The 25669-nt window shown below is 37.1% G+C and overlaps 1 protein-coding gene across 8 annotated transcripts in view; it reads left to right on the top strand.

The window, feature by feature from the left end:
• The window catches only part of LOC143673367 (phospholipid-transporting ATPase FetA-like), a 169498-nt gene that overhangs the window by 19724 nt on the left and 124105 nt on the right, over positions 1 to 25669 (top strand). For 4 of the 8 annotated variants that reach the window (XM_077147777.1, XM_077147776.1, XM_077147781.1 and 1 more), the window contains one exon: positions 3094 to 3142. The exons of 3 other annotated variants lie outside the window; for them this stretch is intronic. In XM_077147777.1, the coding sequence (XP_077003892.1) occupies positions 3094 to 3142 (49 nt within the window). Of the gene's footprint in view, positions 1 to 3068; positions 3143 to 25669 lie in introns of all 8 variants that reach the window. One more of the 8 variants, XM_077147779.1, reaches the window with a different exon arrangement.

Raw genomic sequence — 25669 nt, 5'->3', positions numbered from 1 at the left:
AGTAAATAGATTAAAAAGTAGATTTATAGAGAAGCAGTTCTCCATAAATACTGTTTCTAAAGCTTTCAGTATATATCAAACAGCAGTAAGTTCAAAGCACCTGGAATATAGATAGTATGTACTCTAAAGTTGTATGCTTCATCTTCCAGATCTTCTCCCAAAGTGAGCATGGGCCCATACAGAAGGTCTTGGGAACAGAATTGGATGCAAAAGTGAATGGGCTGACAAGGCATTTCTGAGGGAAATGGAACCACAGTCTAGACCAAGGCTAGTATTGAGACACTCAAGGAGTTTCTGGCTCAGACAGAGTTAACATTGGAAAAAAGATCAGACAAGAAGGTTGAGTTAAAAGCATTAGGCAGAGGACCACTAGGTTTCAGAATCAAGACTAGCAACAGGAAACAGAAAATTTCAGTAGAGCAGGTGTTAGGGCAGGATGCAAGATCGCTTGCGACTGGTACATTTTGAGAGCCTTTACAGACATCAAAGAGTAGGGAGGGAGCTGATAAGGGAACAGGGCAGATTCAGAAACCAATAAATCACCCAAACGTGCAGTAGGGTTGATAACCTTGTCAGGAAAATTAAGGGCCCTCTAGATACATAATTGATATATAAAAATCAATAGTTTTCTTAATGATAGCAATTACCAATTAGAAGATATCATGGAAGAAATAATCCATTCGTATTAGCTACAAAATCTTAAAACACCTAAGAATAAACATAAAATGAAATATACAAAACCTATATGAAAAAACTATAAAACTTTATTGAAGAATTAAAAGGTGGCCTTAATAAATGACAAAATATGAGCATGTTCCCGTATAGAACACAAGTGACTCCCACTTTTACTGAGGGTAAAAGCAAAGGTCTTTCACAATGGCCTTTTAGGCCCTACCAACTCTGTCTCCCATCCTCTCTGACCTCCTCTCTCCTACCAGTCTTCCCCTCACTCAAGTTGCTCCAGCTATTCCAACCTGCTGCTTGTTCTATAAAAATGTCTGTTTTGCTCATGCCTCAGAACCTTTGTTATCACGTTTCCTCTGACAGGAATACTCTTTTGCCAGATCTCAGCTTGGCTAACTCTTTTCTGTCCTTCAGGTTTTGCATAAATCTCACTTTTCCCATGAGATCTACCTTGATACCCTACAACCTCTCCCCACACCTGTATTCCTGATCACCCTTAACTTACTGTTCTTTTTTCCTTTTTCCGTAGTATTTATGACATTCCAACATAATTAGTAATTCACTTATTACATTTATTTGGAAAATGTAAACTCCACAAGGATAGGTTCTTTGTCTGCTTTGTTCACTGAAAAATGCCAAGTGTTGCAGAGTTCTCGCCTGCCATGTCGGAGACCCGGGTTCGATTCCCCGTGCCTGTCCATGCAAAAAAAAAAAAGAAGAAAAAAAAAGCCAAGTGCTATAACAATGACTGGTACAAGAAAGATGCTTAGGTGCCTGATGCATACTTATAGAGTGAATGGTAGAAAAATTTTGATGTTGAAAATATGCCCATTTTCTCCAAATTAATCCACAAATTCAAGCAATCTAATCTAAAATTTTCCAGGAATTTTTGGAACACGACAATGTCAATATTCATCTGAGAAAGAAAATGTCAGGGAATTGCAAAAATACTCTGCAAGAAGAACAAGAAGATTTTTCCCTACCATATATTAAAATGTAGTATAATGTTTTAATTAAGTAGTGTGGCACTGGTACAGAATAAGAAATAGATCAATGGAAAGAATAAATAGTCTAGGAAGAGACCCAGGTATATGTGGGCATTTAATATAGATAAAGGTAGCATTTCATCCCGAAATGAATGATATTGGAGTAATTGGCTATGCATTTGGAAAAAAAATCAAGTTACATCCATATTTTATATATATGTGTGTATATATATATATATATATATATATGCACACAGACACAAATACGTGCTTCAAATGTGCTGTCAAGTTAATTAGGAAAAATAAAATTTAAAAATATGGGACAATATTTTTATAAATTTCAGGTTAGGAAGGCCTTTTAAAAGCAGGAAAAAAATTCATAGATCTTGAAGAAAATGACTGCCAGATTGGAATTTTTTCAAATTTCTATATGACCTTAAACAAAAGAAAGACAAGTGACATAGGGGAGAAATACATACTTGACATAATATCTAAAAATTATAAAGAATCCCTACAAATTAATAAGAAAAAGAAAAAAGTGATATAATAGATAAATGGATAAAAACTATGAATAGGCAATTCAAAGAGGTAGTGAAAACAACAAACATATTAAAAGTTTCTTAACCTTGCTAGCAATTATGAAAATGAAACAAAATAGCCACATATAATTTTTTTTTGTTCATCAGAATGACAGGATATTTTAAAATATGATACTACTTAGTGTCATTGAATATTCTCTGTCCTTTTGGTGATAGTAATAAATTGGTAACATTTCATGGGAGGGTAATTTAGTCTCAGACATTAAGATGAAAATACAGACTTTTGGATCTAAGTGATTGTCCTTCTAGGCCTCAGATGTACATAAACACACATATTTATACAAAGGAACCATGTAAATGGGTGCTCATCACAGCATTCTTCATAACAAAAAAGACTTGGAACAAACCAGCACAAGGAAATGGTTAAATAAATTATAATAAATCTATAGTTTAGAATTAAATGGATTTATTTTATTTTCATGGAAAGGTCCCCAAGACATAATGTTAAGAGAAAAAAGTAAATTGCATTAAGTATTCACATATGATCCCATTTTTGAAAAAAATTTTCATAGGCAATGAACTGTACTAGTGTAAACATGTGAAAAGGCTTAGAAAAAGGTCTGGAAAAATAAATACCAAACTGTTAACATTATTACTTCTCAAGAGGAAAGTGAGATCCAGTGGTGAATTTGTAATTTTGTAAAAAGGGACTTTAATATTTTACTTCATGTACTTATGCTTTTGTGTATTTTTAAAAATGATATGTTTGTGTACTATTTGTATTATAAAAAAACAGAGAAAAGTTAATTAAGAGATTTAATGATAATGCATTTTGATAGATGGCCTCTTCTCTACATAGAGACAAGGTAACTTTATTCTCACAGTGTGGAGAGCCCTACCCGCTAAGCTTTTTGGAAGGGAGGCGGTTGAAAAGTAAGTACCATTCCTGTCCTTCCAGTTTATAAATTAACAGAGTTAAGGCCACTAAAGAGTGGTATGGCTAAAGGACAAAACTACATAAACAGCTTTGGGAAATAAGATGATTTTTTAGATAACTAAAGTTTATCTTTTAATCAGCAAGATGATTATTTTAACCATTTTAGATGACACACTTTCTAAGATGTATGATATGTTTTCTTGCTTCTTAAATTGAATATATTATCAAATTTAACCTTTAATTTAATAACTCATTCTTATATGTTATGGTATGTATTATTTCTGGTGCTTTCTGGAGCTATTGAATTATGTAGAGTTTTATTACTCCGTTGACTAATGCTTCCTTGCTTGTGTTAGTTTTCTATTACTGTGTAATAAAGTACCCCAAATCTTAGCATCTTAAAGCAGTCAGATTTATTGCCCCATCATTTCTGAGGGTTAGGAATCAGGAGCAGCTTTAGCTGGGAGGTTCTGGCTCAAGGTGTCTGTGTGGTTGCAGTCAGAATGTCAGCAGGGCTGCCATCATCTGAAGGCTTGCTGGGGCTACAGGACCTGCTTCCAAGAGGGCTCACATGCATGGCTATAGGCAGAACACCTCAGTTCTTCATTACATGGGCCTTTCTATAGGCGGCTTGAATGCCCGCATGACTTAGAAGTTCTCTTCCCCCACAGTAAGTGATCCAACAGAGAGCAAGGAGGAAATCACAGTGCTTTTCATGTATGACCTAGTCTCAAAGTCACACACCACTATTTTATGTTGTTAGAAGCAAATCAATAAATATAGCCCATGCTCAAGGAAAGGGGAATTAAGCTCAACCTCTTGAAAGGAACATATCCAAGAACTTTTTAATATTTTTAAACCACCAGGTTGGTAATATTTGAATTCTTGTATTTTACTTCCTATAATTTTCTTTCTCTTCATTATCACTTTTTATTCTTGTTTATAAGAATGTATATATATACATATATATATATGTCTTGTTTATATTATCCCTTGAATCCTCCTAATTCATTGCCCCTTGTATTCTTTAGAGTTGCGAACTAGTTAATCTTCTTATTAGAACTATGTATAAAATAAGAGCAAAAAATAAGATTCTGAGTGATGACTTAAGAAACTCTCCTGAAAGTAAAGTACTAAACTTTAGTGCACAAATTTGGTATTTTCTTCTAACGTGGCTATTCATGGGTCAGTTGTTTCTTACTTTTGGTTGCCAGATAATGAACTTTATGGGTGAGGAGTTATTTTAATACTAAATCACTGTACTGTAGGGAACACAGTATAGAAGAGGGCTTCCTCTCTTTCCACATATCACCCCATAATTCTTCTCTCCACGTCTTCCCTGTTACTCATGATTATGTAGTTGGTGTACATTTTTATGTTAATCATAACATAGTGGTTAAAAGCACTAGCTCTGCAGAACAAAAGGACAGCTATTATATGATTTCACTTATATAAAATAACTTGATTATGCAAACTCATAGAGACAGAAAGTAGATTACAAATTACCAGGGGCTTGGGGAGGAGCAGTGGGGAGTTCATGCATAATGGATACAGAGGTTCTGCTTGTGGTGATGAAGAGTTCTGGTACTGGATGGTGGTGATGGTAGCACAGCATTGTGAATGTAATTAATGCTACTGAATTGTATGCTTGAAAGTGATTAAAATTTTATGTTGCAAAAACACAAAGCATAGGCTCTAAAGTCAGATTTCCTGTGTTTCAGTCCTGATTTGGCTGCTTACTAAGCTGAGTAACCATAGTTACTTAATTTTTCTATGCCTGTTTCATAATCTGTAAGACATAGGTAATAATACTACCATGGTATCTACCTCATAAGATTATTATAAGGGTTAAATTTTAAAAAACTATATAACTGCTTACAATATAACAAACTGAATTAATGTTACCTCTTTTTTATTATTGTCTTATGATAAGTTCCTTCTGTTGACTAAGGTAAGTAAAATGCATAAACTTTTAGTTAATAGACACTTTAATTAGTTTTGGCTGCCCAATGGCCGACATGTCTATAATCAGTTTCCTCTTTTTCCCAAGCAGCAAGTCCTTAGGGAATTTTAAATCCAGACCACTTTTACTGTGAGCCAAACCCAAACATAATTAGGAAACTAAAACTGCTACCAAAAAGGTCATCGATCCAAAGCTAGCTATGCATAATCTTTCATTTCGCAGAGTACTGGCCTCTATACTGGCATAACTAATAGGGAGTTTGCTATACTGTTACCATGTGACCAGTACTAAAGATAGGAGTTCAGTTCAGGCCTTGTGGTAGGTATTAGGAAAGCCAGTGTGAGAACCACCAGACTGTACAACTGCAGGGGCTTTGTTCCCGTTGCAGTCTCTGTGAATGGTGACCCCTGAAGACATGCACTGTACAACCTGGAGGGCCACACGTGATGGCTCAGGCAAGAGTGTAGCCAAGGAAATTACATCTTCATTTTCTTGTACAGTTTCAGTCGGAAACACTATACAGAGCAAATGAAACCCTGTGACTTAAAGTAGACAAATAGGTTACTCAAAAGGATGGGGGTGGACTTTCTGATTTCAGAGCTTGGAGTCAAAAGACATGATTTCCAGTTCTGATTTTTCCTTTTTTACCATCTTTCTGAGCCTCAGTTTTTTATTGTAAATGGTATAGTTATCTTTCCCTCTGTCGCAGGCTTAATGAGATGATTTTTATAAAATATAAAATTTAGCCAAATGATGAAATGCAAATGATGAGATTTTCTGTCATTCCATCTAAGAGATGTTGTACTAAGGAAAAAACAAAGTCATCAGGTTAGTGATCTGTAATTTATTCATGGTTCAGAGACTTAAAGGAGTTTAGAAAATTTTAAAAGACCGATTGGCCTGGTCTGGATTATCAGATGTGAAGGGTGTTCTATATAAAGAATGAGGACAGTCTTGAGAATGTGAAATGATGAGAAATGGAAGCAGTAGGAAAAGAAGTATAATAATAGGGAATTTTTAAGTGCTCCCTTAGTCACTGGTGTAGGGAATCAAACACTATCCTATTAAAAGGAAAGATCCAGCAGGTTTTTAAAGCAATAAAATGAGTCTTATTGCATTGTGAGATAACAAAATTCTAAAACTTATGTGTTGGTAAGATTAAATATACCTTTATAAGGAGCTTTGGTCTTTCAGTGTCTTAATCATCCCATACAGAGAGTCAATTAATGAGAAAGCTACTCAACCTCCAAGAAATCCAAAGAAGAAAATGTTGAATGATAAAAGCCTGGGACAACAGAGGTCTATGCACAATTACTAAGCTTTGACACCTTATTTGTTTTTCTACACTCTTTTTCCTTTGTCCCTTCCACTTAAAAAAAAATCGTATTACATTCATAAGGATTGTTGTAACTAGATATATAGCTTTTTAATAAGCAATGATAAAATCTTAGATGACATATTTTGTGGCTTATAAAGGTTATTTCTTTTTTTTTAGATTATACCATCTCAGTCTTTATTGTCTTTCTTTCTGATATCATTTGTGCCCCCAGCCCTCCTCCCTCTATCATTCACATTCAGCTTCATTCAGTGTTTTAATATAATTGTATTATAGTTAGGTAGTATTGTGCTATCCATTTCTGAGTTTTTACAATCAGTCCTGTTGCACAATCTGTATCCCTTCAGCTCCAATTACCCAATATCTTACCCTATTTCTATCTCCTGATGATCTCTGTTACCAATGAAATTCTCTAAGTTTATTCACTAATGTCAAGTCATATCAGTGAGACCATACAGTATTTGTCCTTTTATTTCTGGCTAATCTCACTCAGCATAATGTCCTTAAGGTCCATGCATGTTGTTACATACTTCATAACTTTATTCTGTCTTATGGTTGCATAATATTTCATCATATGTATATACCACAGTTTGTTTAGCCACTCATCTGTTGATGGACATTTTGGCTGTTTCCATTTCTTTGCAATTTATAAAGGTTATTTGATTATCAGGTGAAAAAATGGTTTGCATCCACCCTTGAGCAAGTCTTTCACAGCTGTTAGAAAACTCAGCTCAAATGCCCCTTTCCCCCATTAAGCCTTTATTGATTTCTCTAATTAGAATAAGTTCCTTCCCTTAGAACCAACCATTCTGGCACTTTGTTTACTACCCTCCCAGCATTTATCATTTGTATTATATCTATTTACACCATTAGGTTTAATTTTCTTCCCCATTCACAGTCTTACACGTTTCTGTATCTCCCACAGTAACATGAACATGGTAGGTCTTAAGTGAATATTTAATAGACTAAAGATGAAATTATAAACCAGGAAAATAGGAGTTATTCAGGGATTCCCACTGTTTTTTTTTGCAGTTTTGATATCCCAAAACTGTGATTTTGATTTCACAGTACTCTTTATCCATATACCAAACTGCATAAAAGGTCACACATGGCTGTTGTCTTTCTGTTGTTTTTAATAAACTAGAAAGTGAATTTAAATGGATGTAATTTTTATAATTTCTTCATTTATAATTTCTTCATTATTTTAGAAATAACTGGCACAGCTTGAGATGTTTTCAGACCAGGGTTAGAAGTTATAGTTTAGATGCTACTGTTATGTAGCCGATATCCATTCAGTTAACTCTTTACCAGTAAGCAGACCACCAAGTTCGTTATGAGTCGGCACACAAGGAGTTATGTCCTTTGTGACACAACTTCTTACTCTCCATATCGTGCCTTTCTCCGAGACAGAACTGATTGTTCTTTCCTGTGCTCCAATTAAAGCTACTTCTGTTATCTCACTGTTTTGTGATTATTTATGTTTCTTTCTTCCCTATTTGATAGTGACCTCCTTACAAGGAAGAAAGTATTGGAAATTTCCACTTTTCCCATAGTACCTGGGATAACATGGGTAGTCAATGAATGACTATGTATGAATGTGTATATAAGATATATTATGAAAAGGTGTCTGGCTAATGATAACCTGTCACTACTTCTCTTCAAATAATTTGGTGGTAAAATGTATCAAGATTTAGTTTGTATAAATTATGAAATTTTATGTATTCAACCTTAATTCATCTATTTCTTATTTTTCCTCTGGATTATAGTGGCAGTATCTTAATTCATTTCCTGACCATCAGTTAAACTAGACTCCACACTTAGCCTATAGCTTTCTAAATTACAAGTCTGATCATATTATCTTGCTTTAAAAATTATTCATTGGCCTTCTGCGATATTCTCCATTCCATGCCTTTCACATGCTTTTGTTCCCCACTGCCTAGAAAACCCTACCTACCATATTCCCTAAACTAATTTATTTATACTTTAAGACTCGGCTTAGTATCTGCTGTTAGAAGCCTCACCTGCTCCCCATAACCTTGTTTACACACTCCTGTTTCGCACTCCCATAATACCCTGTTCTTACTTCTATCGTTCTTCTCACCACATTGTACAGTAATTGTATGTCTCCCCTCATGGACTGTGAATTTCTTCAAGGCAGTAGTAATAGTGGTGTTTTAGTCTTTTCTATATTCCCTAGCTCTTGGTATAATGCTTGATGTGTTTGTTGTATGAATGTGAGAACCTCTATATAATCTTATGCACTTCATTTAAACTTTAACAAGTTTCTGCAGCTGCCTTCTTCCATCTCCCCCAATTTGTATTTTCTTATTGATTCTTAACCATTCTACCCTAGCCACTTCTCTTCCAACTTTAAACTTGCCACACTCTTCCTCTGTCTCTTCAGGGCCCTATACCCAACTAGCCACCTACTCTGTGTGTGTGTGTCCATTACGAATGAGATAGTCAGGTATCACTAAGTTTGTGAATAACATTGTAGCATATAATTCCTCCATAGAATGCACTAAAATATAATTGAAAAGGTAAAGTAACCTCTAGATCTTATATGAAAATTACCCACAAATGATAAGTAGGAGAGAAAAACCTCTTTGAGATGCAAATTCTGGCCATTGTCAGCTGGGCTCACTCATCAGCTTAGTGAATATCTCACTTCTGCACACTAATTTCACAGAGCACCCATTTTAAATTTATACTTCTGTAAATCACCCTATCGCATGGGCTTTCAAGGTTGCACATGAAAGTTGGAGTTATAAATATTAAATCTGAAAAAGAGTGCCCTGTGCATTGTCAGTGCTTGTCTTTTTGTCCACATGTCAAATTTTCCATCCAAGGTGAGAGGTTTTTTGTAGGCAGGTACGATATCTATGATTTCCACTGTGTGCAGGTCCCAACATTGGGCCATGGCTATTTGATACATTTCAAGCTCATGGTGTAAATCCACATTGCTGAGTGAAACTCACAGGAATTTTCAGGTCTGGAGGAACCAAATTAGCCTTTTTCTCATGTTTCTTAGTTCAGTTTATGTGCCTAGCTCTGGGTTAGAAGCAATTTAAAACATATTTTTAGAACTTAATAAATCATTTAGGAAACAAGACTTAATATGTGAAAGCAAAAGATTTATTATACATTAAGATGAGTAAAAGAAATGAAGGAAAATTTATTGAGTGCCATTTGCCATATGCTGTACTTTTCGTACGCACTTTGGTGTTAGTTTTATAGAACTGTCATTAAGAGTTGGAAGACTTTGTAGAAAGGAGATCAGAGTAACTAAAGTCATCTGGGAAGACCTCACTGAGGAGATAGGAAACAGAATAGGCAAATGTAGTGATATACATGGAATATTTGAAAAGTGATAAGGAAACAGATTCCCCAGAATGTTCATATAGGGAATGAGGAAGAAAGAAATTTGAAAATTTTCTGAAGACTTCATGGGGATCCTTTTTAAAAAAAATTTTTTTTAATTAGAAAAGTTATAAGATTACAGAAAAATCATGTAGAAAAATATAGCATTCCCATATTAACAGTCCTCCCACACATACACATTATTAACACTCTGTATTGGTGTGGTAACTTTGTTACAATTGATGAAAGAATATTATACTTTCACTAGTAAGTATAGCCCATGGTTTACATTAGGGCATGTTTTACCCATATACCACCCTATTATTAACACATTGCATTAGTTTGGTACATTTGTTATAATTCATGAGAAAACGTTTAAACAATTGTTCTATTAACTATAGTCCATCGTTTACAATAGATTTCACTGTGTTGTGCAGTTCTGTGTTTTATCTTTTAATATGTATTCTAAAAACATATATATGACCTAAAATTCCCCCTTTTAACTACATTCACATATATAATTGAGTACCGTTAATTACACTCGTAATACTGTGCTACCCTCACCACCATCCATTTCCAAAACCTTATAGTCAACCCCAATAGAATTTCTGTACAATTTAAGCATTAATTCCCCATTCTCTACCTCCAACTCAGTTCTTGGTAACCTGCATTTCAGATTGTAACCCTATGAGTTTACTTATTCTAAGTATTTCATGTTACTGAGATCACACTATATTTGTCCTTTTATGCCTGGCTTATTTCATTCAACATAATGTCTTCAAGGTTCATCCATGCTGTCATATGAATCAAACTCATTCCATTTTAGTGCTGAATGTATATACCACATTTTGTTTATCCATTCATCAGTTAAAGGAACTTGTGTTGCTTCCATCTTTTGACAATTGTGGATAATACTGCTATTAATATCAGTGTGAAGATATCTGTTCAAGCCCCTGCTTTCAATTATTTGGGGTACATACCTAATAGAGAGATTGTTAGGTCATATGGTAATTCTATACCTAGCTTTCTGGGGAGCTGCCAAGTTGTCTTCCACAGAAGTTGCACAATTTTACGTTCCTACCTGCAATGAATGAGTGTTCCTATTTCTAGACATCCTTTCCAAAACTTGTAATTTTCTGTTTTTTAATATTAACCAGACTAGTGGGCGTGAAATGCTATCTCAGTATAATTTTGATTTGTGTAGCTAATAATGTTGAGTATTTTTTGTGTGTGCTTCTTGGCCACTTGTATATCCTCTTGGAAGAAATGTTTATTCAAGTTTTTGTTCATTTTTAAATTGGGTTGTTTGTCTTTTTATTGTTGAGTTGTGAGATTTCTTAATATATTCTGGATATTAAACCCTTGTCGGATATGTAGTTTCCAAATATTTATCTCATTGAATAGGTTGTCTTTTTACTTTTGTGATTAAGTCCTTTTGAGGCACAAAAATTTTAAATTTTGATGAGGTCTGTATTAGTTAGGGTTCTGTAGAGAAACAGAATCAACAGGGAACACTTGCAAATATAAAATTTATGAAAGTGTCTCACGTGACCGTAGGAATGCAGAGTCCAAAATCCACAGGGCAGGCTGCGAAGCCGATGACTCCAATGGATGGCCTGGATGAACTCCACAGGAGAGGCTCACCAGCCAAAGCAGGAATGGAACCTGTCTCCTCTGAGTCCTCCTTAAAAGGCTTCCCATGATTGCATTTAGCATCACTAATTGCAGAAGACACTCCCCTTTGGCTGATTACAAATGGAATCAACTGTGGATGTAGCTGACGTGATCATGACCTAATCCTATGAAATGCCCTCATTGCAACAGACAGGCCAGCGCCTGCCCAATCAGATGAACAGGTACCACAACTTGGCCAAGTTGACACCTGTCCCTAACCATGACAAGGTCCTTTTATCTATTTTTTTCTTTTATTTCTTGTGCTTTGGGTGTAAAGTTCAAGAAACCATTGTCTAACAAGTTATTGGAGATGCTTCCCTACATTTTCTTCTAGGAGTTTTATAGCCCTAGTTCTTATATTTAGGTCTTTGATCCATTTCAGTTTTTGTTTATGGTGTGAGATAGGGGTCTTCCTTCATTCTTTTGCATATGATATCCAATACTCCCAGCACCATTTGTTGAAGAGACTGTTCTTTCCTAGTTGAGTAAACTCTGACACCCTGATAAAAAAAATCAGTTGGCTTTAGATGTGAGGGTTTATTTTGGTACTCTCAATTCAATTCCATTAGTCTATTATGTGTTCTTGTGCCATTACCATGCTGTTTTGACATTATAGTTTTGTAATAAGCTTTAATGTCAGAATGTAGGAGTCTTCCAACTTCATTGTTTTATTTCAAGATATTTTTGGCTATTCATGGTCCCTTACTCTACCAAATAAGTTTGATAATTGATTTTTTCATTTCTGAAAAATAGGCTGTTGGAATTTTGATTGGGATTGTGTTGAATCTGTAAATCATTTGGGGGTAGAAATGACATCTTAATATTTAGTCTTCCAATCCATGAACATGGAGTGTCCTTCCATTTATTTAGATCTTTCTCAATTTATTTTAGTAAAGTTTTTGGTTCTTTGTATATGTTGTTTACATTGCTTAAATTTAGTCCTAGATATTTGATTCTTTGACTTGCTGTTGTAAATGGAATTTTTTTCTTGATTTCCTCCTCAGATTGCTTCTTACTAGTGTATAGAAATACTACTGATTCTGCCTATTGATCGTATATCCTGCCACTTTGCTGAATTCATTTATTAGCTCTAGGTAGCTTTGTTGCAGATTTTTCAGTACTGTCTATATATTGGATCATGTCATCTGCAAATTATGAAAGTTTCACTTCTTCCTTTTCAGTTTGGATGTGTTTTATTTCTCTTTCATGCCTAACTGCTCTGCTTAGAACTTCCAGAACAAAGTTTAATTAACAGTGGTAACAGTAGGCATCCTTGTCTTGTTCCATATCCTACAGGGAAAGCTTTCAGTCTTTCACCATTGAGTGCAATGTTAGCTGTGGGTTTTTCATATATGCTTTTTATCATGTTGAGGAAGTTTTCTTCTATTCCTATTTTTCTAAGTGTTTTTTTATCAAGAAAGGATGCTGGATTTTGTCAGATGCCTTTTCCACATCAATTGAGATGAGCGTGTGCTTTTTTCCCCCTCCCTTTTGTTAATGTGGTTTTCATAACATTAATTGATTTTTTATCTTGAACCACCCTTGCACACCTGGGATAAAACCCACTTGATCATGGTGTATAATTATTTTAATGTGCTCTTGGACTTGATTTGCAAATATTTTATTGAAGATTTTCGCATCTGTATTCTTAAGAGAAGTTGGTCTTTAGTTTTCTTTTCTCATGGTATCTTTTTCTGGCTTTGGTATTAGGGTGATGCTAGTCTCATAGAATCAGGTAGGTAATGTTCCTTCCTGTTCAGTTTTTTGGAAGAGTTTGAGAAAAAGGGTTTGGTATTAATTCTTCTTGGAATGTTTGGTAGAAGTCATCTGTGAAGCCATCTGACACTGGGCTTTTCTTTGTTTGGAGGTTTTTGATCTTCTATTTCTTCTGGAGTTGGTGTAGTTCATGTGTTTCTCAGAATTTGTCTATTTCATCTAGGTTGTCTAATTTATTGGCATACCATTGTTCATTGTATCCTCTTATGATCCTTTTTGTTTCTGTTGGGTCAGTAGTAATGTCCCCCCTCTCATTTCTGATTTTATTTGTGTCTTCTCTCTTCACTTCTTTGTCAGTCTAGCTAGGGGTTAGTTGATTTTATTGATCTTTTCAAAGAACCAACTTTTAGTTTTGTTAATGCTCACTATTATTTTTTATTTTCAATTTCATTCATTTCTGCTCTAATAATTTTTCCTTCTTTCCTTCTACTTGCTTTGGGTTTAGTGTGTTGTGCTTTTTCTAGTTCCTCCAAGTGTATAATTAGGTGAATCAAAAGATTTCACCTTTCTTCTTTTTTTAATAAAAGCACTTAGGACTATAAATTTCCTTCTCAGCACTCTCTGCTGTATTCTATAAGTTTCTTTAATATATATTTTTATTATAAATCTTAAACAAACAAATAAACATTTTTGACATACAAACATTCTATACATGGTGTATAATCAGGGACTCACAATATCATCACATAGTTGTGTATTCATCACCATGATCATTTTTGAACATTTGCATCTCTCCAGCAAAAAAAAAGAAAAAACTCTACATAACATACCCCTTACCTATCCTTCTTATTGACCACTAGTATTTCAATCTACTCAATTTATTTTTTTCTTCTTCTTTTACTTTTTTTCACTCAATTTATTTTAACCTTTGTTCCCCCATTACTTGTTTATGCTTTATCCATAGGTTTTTTTTTATTTGACATAGCGATATACAAACACAAACATTCTTACCATATGATCATTCCACTCTTGATATATAATCAATAACTCACAATATCATCACATAGTTGTATATTCATCATCATGATGATTTCTTAGAATATTTGCATCAATTCAGAAAAAGAAATAAATAGAAAACAGAAAAAAAATTCATACGTATCATATCCCTTACCTCTCCCTTTCATTGATCACTAGTATTTTAATCTACTAAATTTATTTTAACATTTATTCCCTCTATTATTTATTTATTTTTAATCCATATGTTTTACTCGTCTGTCGATAAGGTAGATAAAAGGAGCATCAGACACAAGGTTTTCACAATCACTCAGTCACATTGCAAAAACTATATCATTATACAATCATCTTCAAGAAACATGATTACTGGAACATAGCTCTACATTTTCAGGCAGTTCCCTCCAGCCTCTCCATTACACCTTAACTAAAAAGGTGATATCTATATAATGTGTAAGAATAACCTCCAGTATAACCTCTCTACACTGTTTGGAATCTCTCAGTCATTGCATCCTATAAGTTTTGATATATTATGTTCTCAGTTACAATCATATCAAGATATATACTGATTGCCCTTGTAATGTCTTCTTTGACTCACTGATTGTTTAAGAGCATGTTATTTAATTTGGATATGTATGCCAATTTGAAAGTATTATGTACTTTAGAAAAGCCATGTTTTAATCCTGTTTCAATCTTGTGGGGACAGCCATTTTTTTTAATCCCAATTCAGCACTGTAGGACAGAAACTTTGATTAGATTATCTCCACAGAGTGTGGACACACCCATTTGTAGATGTGACCTCTGATTAGATGGAGATGTGACTCCAGCCATTCCAGGTGGGTCTTGATAAATTTTTTGGAATCCTTTAAAAGGGGAAACATTTTGGAGAGAGTCAGAAATGACATAAGACTCAGAGATGACAGAGAGAGAGCCAACAGAAAGTTCAGAGCAGAACCGACACAGATGCCAACACTTGGAGAACAAAGACACAGATGTTTGAAGATGCTTCAAGCCTAGCAGATGTTGCCATGAAATGTTAAGCAAGATAGAACCTGGAGAGAGCCAAGGGAAGCCAAGAGATGAAAGCCAGCCACATAGAGGCAAAGTGAGGAACCCCCACAGGAACATAGGCTCAAGGCGATGGAGCAGGAGACCAGCATATGCCAGCCATGTGACTTCCCAGCTGATAGAGGTATTACAGACCCATCAGCCTTCTGTGAATTAAGGTATCTTTTCCTGGATGCCTTAGTTTGGACATTTTTATAGGCTTAGAACTGTAAACTTGCAACTTCTTAAATTCCCTTTTTAAAAGCTGTTCTGTATCTGGTTTAGTGCATTCTAGCAGCTTACAAACTGAAATAATGTGTTTATGGATTTTCTAGTTGTCTACCTGTTATTGATTTCAGCTTCATTCCATTATGTTCAGAGAAGATGCTTTGCATAATGTGCCAGTTTGAAACTATTATGTACCCCAGAAAAGTGATGTTGCAATCCTGATCCAGTCTTTTGGGGGCAGGCCTATTGTTTACAGTGGGAAACTTTGATTGGATTGTTTCCATGGAGATGTGACAGACCCAGTTGTGGGTATTACCTTTTGATCAAACAGAGATGTGACCTTGCTTTTTCAAGGTAAGCCTTGATTGGAGTCTTTAAAATGGGAAACATTTTGGAAAATAGTTGCTTGAAAGCCAACACAAGACCCAGAAATTTGGAGCTGCAGAAAGTAAATGCCCCTGAGAAATCAGTTTTAAACCAGAAGCCAAAGAAACAAGGAGACCAAGTTAGAGATCTCCAAATTACAGCAAAGAGAACTGAATGTTTTTATGCAGTATTTATATTAAGATATGGTATTCTTTATGATAGTCTGATAAACTATTTTTCTGTGTTCTAGGGATATTTCCTTCCAAATAACTTTAATATGCATTGTAATTGGAGAAACTTTGCCCAGACAAATAGTGATAAATGTTTGTTTTCAGTATTTTATGTTCTCTAAAAACTTTCTTCCTCCACTCTCTCATGACCAACATGTTAGTTTTAAAGATTAAAATACAATTATATTAATTGTATTTTAACTTCATGCCTCCCTTTTTAGGGAGGAAGTCTAAACCCCATACTGAAATTTAGGCTGTACATTAATCTTAGCAGCACATTTATCAGTCATTTTATAGACATTATTTCCAGGGAATAGTTCCATAGATGATTAAATTTATTTATTTATGCTGATTCTTATTAACTTCCTATCAAGGAAGTACATGTATGCATGTGCACGTGTGTATATATGTATGTGTTTAAAATCTAGTCCCCAAATTGTATTTATGCCCTTTTTGGGTCCTATATCCTCCCTATCAAGCACTACACAGCTTCTTGAGGCTAACAATGCAAAATGAGGAAGTCCATCAGGAGTTACTGAAATTCAGGGAGTGTCACAACTTGTCTAAGATTGGAGTTTCTGAGGAGGCCTTGGAGGAATGAACAATCATGCCCACTCATCAATCTGTTTTAGAATTGCAATGACTAGAACTGTTACCCTTGCTTTAGATAGCATTTGCCTGGGGCGGGGGGCAACATTTGGGCTAGCACTGTGATTTGGATTTAATGGACTGGTATTGAAATATGTAGAGCAAATACCTGTATGTAATTGGAAATCTCTGAGATGTAAACTGGGGAGGACAAATAAGACTTGAGAATTATGGCAAGAAGCAAAGCTAAGACATCCTAGACCAGTGCTGAGAAAATGGTGAAGTGATCACCATTCATTTAATTGGCTGCTGCTCGTGTGGTAGGTAGGTGAGTCAGCCAGTTTTTAGGACTCAGGACATGGGTCATAGCACCTAGTCCAGTAATCATTCCATTACCACATGGAAGCTTTGACCCGGAGGGGCCATCCAAGATCTAGGTTGCCTCTTATCCCAGAAATTCTTGGTAGGAGGAGAAGATAATTCTGAAAGTGATTCTTTTTACTTGAGGTTTAGTTTAATGTAGGTAGTTCCAGCCTGGTCCCTCTGTGCCTCTCCTTAGACCCAGTAAAAATCTGTGTGATGTAAGAAACCACTTGCCAACTCCAGTTAGCACTGTGATCCAGGGATGTTCCTAGTTTGGTCCCAAAGCCAGAGTTTCCTGAAAATATCTGGGGACAGGGAACCTCGGGTGGAGTGACTTAAACTCCCACAGTTTATTGACCTGGTGACATTAAAAATGTTCTGCCTTCTGTCATGAAGTAGTATAGTGCAGCATAACCACCAGCAGAAAAGTAGCAGGTGGAACCCAGAAATTCCTTCACAGTTTAAGATTTTGGATTATGTAAATCACAGAAGCTCCCTACTTTATGGCTGCCACATTTGTATTGAATGAAGTAGGGCAGTTTAAGGGAATATATCTTTGAATAGATTTCAGTGCAGAAATATACAGGTCTCAGAGCTGGTTTTAAACATCACCAGATAAAGTGTTTGTACTCTTTATGGCAATTATCTTGATAAAACGATCTATCTGCAGAAAATCTCTTGTAACATGTATTTTTCAGAAAGGTTTTGCTTAGACTGATATTCTTAATAAATTTACCTACTGCTTGTCTTCATTCTTTTTTTTTAGTTCATTTTATTTACCAACCCCCTCTTAGAAGCCAGATCATGTGCTAGGACTGTAGAGGATACAGCTGTACTTATCAATCTTATTGAAGAGTTAATATACAAAAACAATGACAAGAAGAGAGTGAAAAAATGGTTAGTTTTAGAATAGTACCAATAAAGTAGCATGGGAACTGGGAGGGGGAAGAAATTATTTCTGGATCGGGGAGCAGAGAAACCTCATGGAAAATTTGCGGGATTTGAGATGGACTTTGAAGGCGTTTGAGTGTGATAGAGGAGGGCATTACCCTTGGAAGTGTGAGCAGCAGCCTAAATGAGGAAAATGTGGGCCTTATATAGGAATCATGTGTAGGTCAGTTTGAATAAGGGTAGATAGTAGATGAAAGTGTAATTCGGATTAAAATCAAAGTGTCTTGAATGTATGACTGATGATACCCAGATTTTATTCAATCACCTGTGGGAAACAATAGAAAATTTTTGAACTGATAGGTAAGAAAACATGATCAGTGCTGTGTGTGGATGGATTATAAAGGCTAGAAGCAATTAATGGGATATTGGATCAGGAGGAAAGTATAAAGACTCTGAGCTGATATTAGTAGGAATAGAAAGGAGGTAATAATTTCAAGAGACCCTCAGACAGAATATGTAAGACTTGCAGGTGAAGGAGGAAGTAAAGGGACCTGGAGTTCATGAGCAAATTTATGAAATAGTAAGACAGAATGAACTGATAAACTTAAGATCAGGGAAGGCTAGGGATGTAGTTTTGGAACATATTTATTTTAAGATAGTAGTGAGCACCTAAGAGATTGTCCAACACAATGAGTTGAAACAAGAGTTGGAGATTTAGGAGTCATGGCTAGAGATGCACTGGGAGGTATGGTATCTTTCAGGGAAAACACACACAGAAAGAGAAGAAGGGTTAATGATGTTTTTGGAGAAGAGTTTCTGTTATCAGAAAGGTACTATTGAAAACACTTGACATACTTTATCTCATATAATACTTGCAACAAGGTTAAGTGGTATTATCATCATACTACAATTAAGGAGAGACTGAAATTCAGAGATTATCTTATTACCCTAAAGTCACACATTTGATAAATGTTGGCTCTAAGGTTTAAAATTAGATCAGCCTATTTCCACTACGTGATGCTCTCAGCAAAAAGATAGTGGGAAAAAAAACTAGGAAAATGCATTTTCATGAAAACAAGGGAAGAGAAGACTAATGAATATCATAATGAACTATGGTAGGAACACACTGATAAAAGAGAAAAGACTGAGGCAAAGAGGTAAAATCTCTTCAAATGGTTCTCCAATAGGTCCAGCTTTTGTTGTGAATTTGTGTCAGGGCCACATAAATGCCAGGGTTAGGTACATTGAGAGAAGCTATTTAAGCACTTTGAACTGTGCCTTGCTTAGGTGTAGGTTGAGCTCCTTTCTGCAATTGTGTATTTTAACTTACTCAAAAAAAAAAGCATTTCAGATGTAAAATTATTCTCTGAGAAAGAGTTATATTGGTCTGGAATATACCACTTCTCTTGGGGAGATGACACCAATGTATTACTGAAAGGACCTATTATTAACAGGATTAGCCAGATACATACCTTTGATGCATCATTTTTCTCATTTGTTAAAAAGAAGATAATTATAATTTATTCTCAGTGTCTCATCTTACTGAATCCATGGTATCTGTCCTCATCTTATATAACCACTCAACAGCTCTCTCCTCTTCTTCAAGGCCTTGGATATGGAGTACCTCAGGGCTCTGAGCCCCTTCTCTTTTTCCCTCCTTAAACCTCATTCGGTTCCATAGCCTTTAATTTGCATATTACTTATGACATCCAAATTCTTATCTTCAGTAATCTGGGAGAAGCTGAACTTCTCCCCAGAATTCTAAATTGATATATCCAACTATGTACTCAAAATCTCTACTTAGAGGTTTAAAAGGCAGCTTAGACTTAACATACAAAAACCTAATTCCTGAATTTAGATCCCAAAACTTACTTCTCCCATCTCTATAAATGGCAACTCCATCTTTCCAGTTGCTCAAACCAAAAAATATGGTGTCCCTTTTGACTACCACATTTCTCTCACGCCCTATCTTCATCCATTTAAGTCAGGTCAGACCACTCCTTTCCTCAAAACCTACCAATGACTTCCCATCTCATTCAGTTTACATGTCAATGTGTTGAAATGGTCTGCAAGACTCTACCTGCTCTATACCTGGCTGTATCCAACCTCTCTGACAACATATTTTATTACTCTCCCTCACTTACTAACCTTTAGCTGTAACTGGCCTCTTTCCTGTTCCTACCGATTCCTTCCTTCAGCCTTTGCTTTGGCTATTCTCTCTTATATTTTAATATCTCAGATATTTCATTGCTCACTCTCTTTGTTCTTTGAAGTCTCTGCTTAAGCACCATCACCTTCTCAGTGAGGCTTTCCCTGACTACTCTCTTTTAAATTGTACCCAGAACCACAATGTCCCCATGCCTTACTTTATAGGAAATGTATCCCCAGCACCTATAAAAATGTTTAATAAATCTTTGCTAAATGAATGTATGAATAACTTTTTCTGGATTCATATATCCAGCTGCCCATATGATATTATTTGAATGTCCATATCAAACCAAACATGGCCTAAAGAGAGCTCTTGAACATCTCTCTCCACCAAATGTGTTTCTCCTCTAGTCTTCCCTATTTCATTTAATGATACCTCCATTTACCTCATTAAAGATCCTCTTCAATACTTTTCTTTTTGTCACATTCCATGTCCAAACTATTAGTGAATCCAATAAACTTTATCTTTAAATTATATCTTAAATTCAACCACTTCTCACTATATTTGCTTCTGCAGCTCAAGATTAAGCTACATCATTTCTCATCTAGATTCCTTCAGAAAGCTTCCTAACTAATCTTCTTGCTTCTTTTCCATTTTCCCCACCTCCCCACCCTGGACTCCCTATAATACAATATAGCCAGCTAGTATTTTTTTTCGTGGGCAGGGACCAGGAATTGAACCCAGGTCTCTGGCATGGCAGGTTAGAACTCCAGCTAGTATTTTTAATATATTAGATTAAATAATGAACACTCTTTCTCTTGCTTAAACTTTTCTGTTGGTTTCCCATTACAATTTCAGAATGAAATCCAGACCTCTTATCATGGTCTAAATTGCCCAACATGATCTTGTCTTTATCTCCTTCTTCTTCTTCTTTCCCCCCATTCTCTGTCCTCTTGATACACTGAAGCTCTCTCTGCCCTTCAAACATAGCAAGACTTTTTTGTTTCAAGGGTTCTGCATTTGCTTCTCTTTCAGCCTAAAATGCTCTTCCTCCAGATCTTCTCAGGGCCATGTCCTTCTCGCTACTCAGGTCTCATCAAAAGATCTTCTCTAATCACCCTCTCACCACTACCAATCATTTTCTGAACCATTACTCTGTTTTATGTTTTTAAAGCATTTGTCATTTTATGAAATTATTTTTCATATATTTATGATCTATCTTTTGCACTCAAATATAAGCTTCAGATAGGCAGGACTTTGTTGTCTGACTCACCTGTATTATTAGTATCTAGTTTAAGGCCTCACATTTTGTAGGTGCTTAGTAAATATTTGTTGAATGAATATATGAATAAAGTTCTCCACCTATTCTCATATCCCAGTCATTAACATGTAGAGCTCATTGTATCATAGGTTTTCTTTGCCTTGGAAAGTTTTTTGCCCTTTAATACCTTCATTCTGAGGACCTTTAATTAATCTTCTTTAAGGCTGATTTGGAAATATTGCTTGCCTATAGAAAGATCTTCAATGATTTCCTATTGATCATTGGAAAATAATTCAAATATCTCAGTCTTACATTCGCAGTCTGTTTTTTCACAGTCTGACTCTTTTCCACAACTTTCTATGAATCTTATTCTCCAGTCTAGTTAGTCATCACCTTGTCTTCTTCAAGTGCTGTGTCAGTCACATAACTCTGTCCTGGTTACTGCCCTCAATTGGAATGCTGTCTCTACTTCTCTCTATAAATCTAAATTCTGTCCAACTCAGTTCCCACCATCTCTATGAATTTTCTCCTAGATACATAGTCCCTCACTAATTCTCTTTTCTCTGAACTTCTATGATACTTATCCTCTCTGCCCTATAATCATATACTACTGCCTTATGCTGTCCATGTCCAGTTTTATCACCTCATTATATTGTAGAGTGAGGAGAAGAACTATGTGTATTTCATCTTTATATCTCCTTCAGCACCTAGCATAGTGCTTACTGAACAAACACTTACTGAATACATGAGATATATACGTGAATCCATAGGTAGAAGGAAAATTAGAAATTAAAATATTCATTGAATGATGCTCTATATAAATATGAAAAATGTATCATGGTTATAGTTTTCTCTTTGATTCTTTTCCCTGTTTCCAACTTTTTCTTTGTGAGAAGCTATCAAAGGCAGCCTAGAATTGGAAACGTTTATTCTTTAGAGAAAAAGGAGGAGGACATTCTTTTTAAGAGGGGCATAGAGATATACTTCACCCCAGAGTTTGGAGCAGGCAGTGAGATGACTAACCTGGCTGGAGTAAAGGATTCACATGGGGAGACAATGAAAAGGATACTGTGATAGATGAAAACTAAGAAGAATGGGGTGACCCATCTAAAAGTAGGGGTTGTTTTGGTTTGCTAATGCTGCCAGAATGCAGTATATGAGAAATGGGTTGGTTTTTGTAAAGGGGATTAATTAAGTTACAAGTTTATAGTTCTAAGACCATAATAATGTACAAACTAAGGCATCTGGAGGAAGATACTTTGACTCAAGAAAGGCCAATGGCATCTGGAAACCTCTGTCATCTGGGAAGGCATGTGGATAGTGTCTACTGGTCCTTTGGCTTCTGGTTTCAAACAGCTCCCCTGGGGGCGTTTTCTTTCTGCATCTCCAAATGTCTCTGTGTTAGCGCTGAGCTTTTTCTAAAATGGTTCCCTGTTAAAGGACTATAGTAAGAAGATTAAGACCCACCTTGAATGGGTGGAGACACATCTCCATGGAAACCACCTAATCAAAAATCTCTACCCACAATTGGGTAGCTCACATTTCCATGGAAACAATTTAATCAAAAAGATTCCAACAATAAGTGTGCCCCCACAAGATTAGATTAGCATAAAGGGATACATAACAGTTTCAAACAAGCACAGGGTGTAAGAGATGATGAATAGAGCAAGGAAGGTGGCAACATCCCTATTTGCCTAGGACTGCAAGGGTTCCCTGGGCATGGGACATTCAGTGCTAAAGCTGAGAAAGTCCCAGACAAATGGATGGATTAGTCACCCCAAGAGTAAGGCTCTATTAGGTGTTTAGGTCCCATAGCAAGAAAGAAGAGGCTGGAGCCAACTGGCTAGTGACATGCATAACCATATTTAAGGACCTATAGAAGATGAGAAAAGCAAACATAGTTCTGGCCCTTTCCCAGAGACATTTCAGGTTCCCTCTATTGATTTCTTCCAAGGACAAGAAGGAAGGGGATGAAGTAAGAACATGGAGTGAAATAGGATTTGTAGAAAAGGCTATATTTGAGAGATTTTGCTAGAAATTATCTAAAGAATTTTGAAATAAACTTGGATGTACAAGAATGAAGTAATATAAATAGGGTTTGTTTGTGGGATAAGCCAATAAGAGGCAAACATTTTCTTTTAAATGCTGTATTTTTGTTCTATTTAAAGTTCTCAAAGCATCCAAATCCCACCCATCCACGTCCCACTCATCCTTTTCTGGGAAACATTCCCTAACTCCTGTGATTCATATTTTAATATTTTGTGTTTGAGATACCATCATTCTCTAAACAGTAAGTTCGAAAGGAATTTTGGTGTCCTGAGACTGTTTACTTTTCTCTTTTTTACTCCTCCTCTCCTTCCTTCTCATTTTAATTCCCAAACTTTCTGCTTTGAAAAATTTTGATAATAAAATAATTGTTTTATTTTAAATTGTGGAAGGCCAACTATGTGCAGTGTTGCTAGGCCCTCTGGGGATAAAAAGTAACCAAGACTGCCCTTTCTCCACCGGCGCTCCCGCGGCCATCCAGCCCTCCTCTTCCTCTTTCTCCGCCGGCGCTCCCGCCGCCATCCAGCCCTCCTCTTTCTCTTTCTCCGCCAGCGGTGCTCCCGCCACCATTCAGCACTCCTCTTCCTCTTTCTCCGCCGGCGCTCCCGCCGCCATCTAGCCCTCCTCTTCCTCTTTCTCTGCCGGTGGCGCTCCCACCGCCATTCAGCCCTCCTCTTCCTCTTTCTCTGCCGGCGCTCCCGCCGCCATTCAGCCCTCCTCTTCCTCTTTCTCCGCCGGCGCTTCCGCCGCCATCTAGCCCTCCTCTTCCTCTTTCTCCGCCGGCAGCGCTCCCGCCGCCATTCAGCCCTCCTCTTCCTCTTTCTCCGCCGGTGCTCCCGCCGCCATCTACCCTCCTCTTCCTCTTTCTCCGCTGGCGGCGCTCCCGCCGCCATCTTGCCCTTCTCTTTCCCCTTCTGCTCTGGCGGCGCTCCATCCGCCATCTTATCCTTCCCTTTCTCCGCCTACTCCAGCGGCTCTCCAACCACCACCGTGCCCTCTTCCGCCTTCACCGGCTCCTCCGCCACCATCCTAAACAGGCTTTCCACCCTCACCTTTCCTCCTCCAGAATAGCTACTAGGGGAGTAGAAACGATACAGAACAGCTCCCAGAGCCACGACAGTGATCAAAAAGACAGCGTGCCCCATCCTGGAACGGCTGACTGTCTGGGAGAACCAGCTCCGGTGAGATCGCCGAGGGGCGTGGGCTTTCCCGGGTGGGGCGGCAAGCGGCCGGAGTCCCTCCCTTCCTCCTTCCCGGGCCAGATGGCAGAATTGGGCAGGCAGTCCCCTCAAGCCGTGGCGGCTGGCGCCCCCAGCACGCGAGGCCCCCAGACCAACTGAGAGAATTGGATCGGAAATCCCCAGACCGCGGAGAACAGTGACCGGAGGGGTCCCTTCCAAACACGTGACTCCCTGATCCGGCTGGGAACGGTACAGTCTCCCAGGCTGCGGCGGTTGGTGCCCTCCCGCCACACTTGGCGCCCTGGGACGACTAGGAAATTCGGACGGGCACTCTCCCGGGCTGCGGAAGCCAGCAACCCTCCCCGCATTCGGACCCCCGGGCCGGCTGGCACTCTTCCAAGCCGCTTCGGCTGGCGAACCTCCCCCATGGCGAGAGTTTTCCAAAGTTGAAGGACCCACAGTACCTTTTACTGGTGGGACCCGCAGACAAACGTGTGCCACGAGCGCCACCTACTGGGCAGGATAAGAAAAACAGAACCCAGAGATTTCACAGAAAAATCTTTCAACCTGTTGGGTCCAACACCCAGGGAAATCTGACTAAATGCCCAGACGCCAGCAGAATATAACGGATCACGCTCAGAAAACTGAAAATATGGCCCAGTCAAAGGAACAAACCAGTAGTTCAAATGAGATACAGGAGTTGAGACAACTAATGCTGAATATATGAACAGAAATGGAAAACCTCTTCAAAAACGAAATCGATAAATTGAGGGAGGACATGAAGAAGACATGGGCTGAACAAAAAGAAGAAATAGAAAAACTGAAAAAACAAATCACAGAACTTATGGAAGTGAAGGATGAAGTAGAAAAGATGGAAAAAACAATGGATACCTACAATGATAGATTTAAAGAGACAGAAGATAGAATTAGTGATTTGGAGGATGGAACATCTGAATTCCAAAAAGAAACAGAAACTATCGGGAAAAGAATGGAAAAATTTGAACAGGGTATCAGGGAACTCAAGGACAATATGAACCGCACAAATATACGTGTTGTGGGTGTCCCAGAAGGAGAAGAGAAGGGAAAAGGAGGAGAAAAACTAATGGAAGAAAT

The sequence above is a fragment of the Tamandua tetradactyla genome, chromosome 2 (genome assembly GCF_023851605.1).
Source record: "Tamandua tetradactyla isolate mTamTet1 chromosome 2, mTamTet1.pri, whole genome shotgun sequence".
In the NCBI taxonomy this organism is placed as follows: domain Eukaryota; kingdom Metazoa; phylum Chordata; class Mammalia; order Pilosa; family Myrmecophagidae; genus Tamandua; species Tamandua tetradactyla.
Note: the sequence above shows the minus strand (reverse complement) of the source record. Positions and strands in the feature narration are given on the sequence as shown.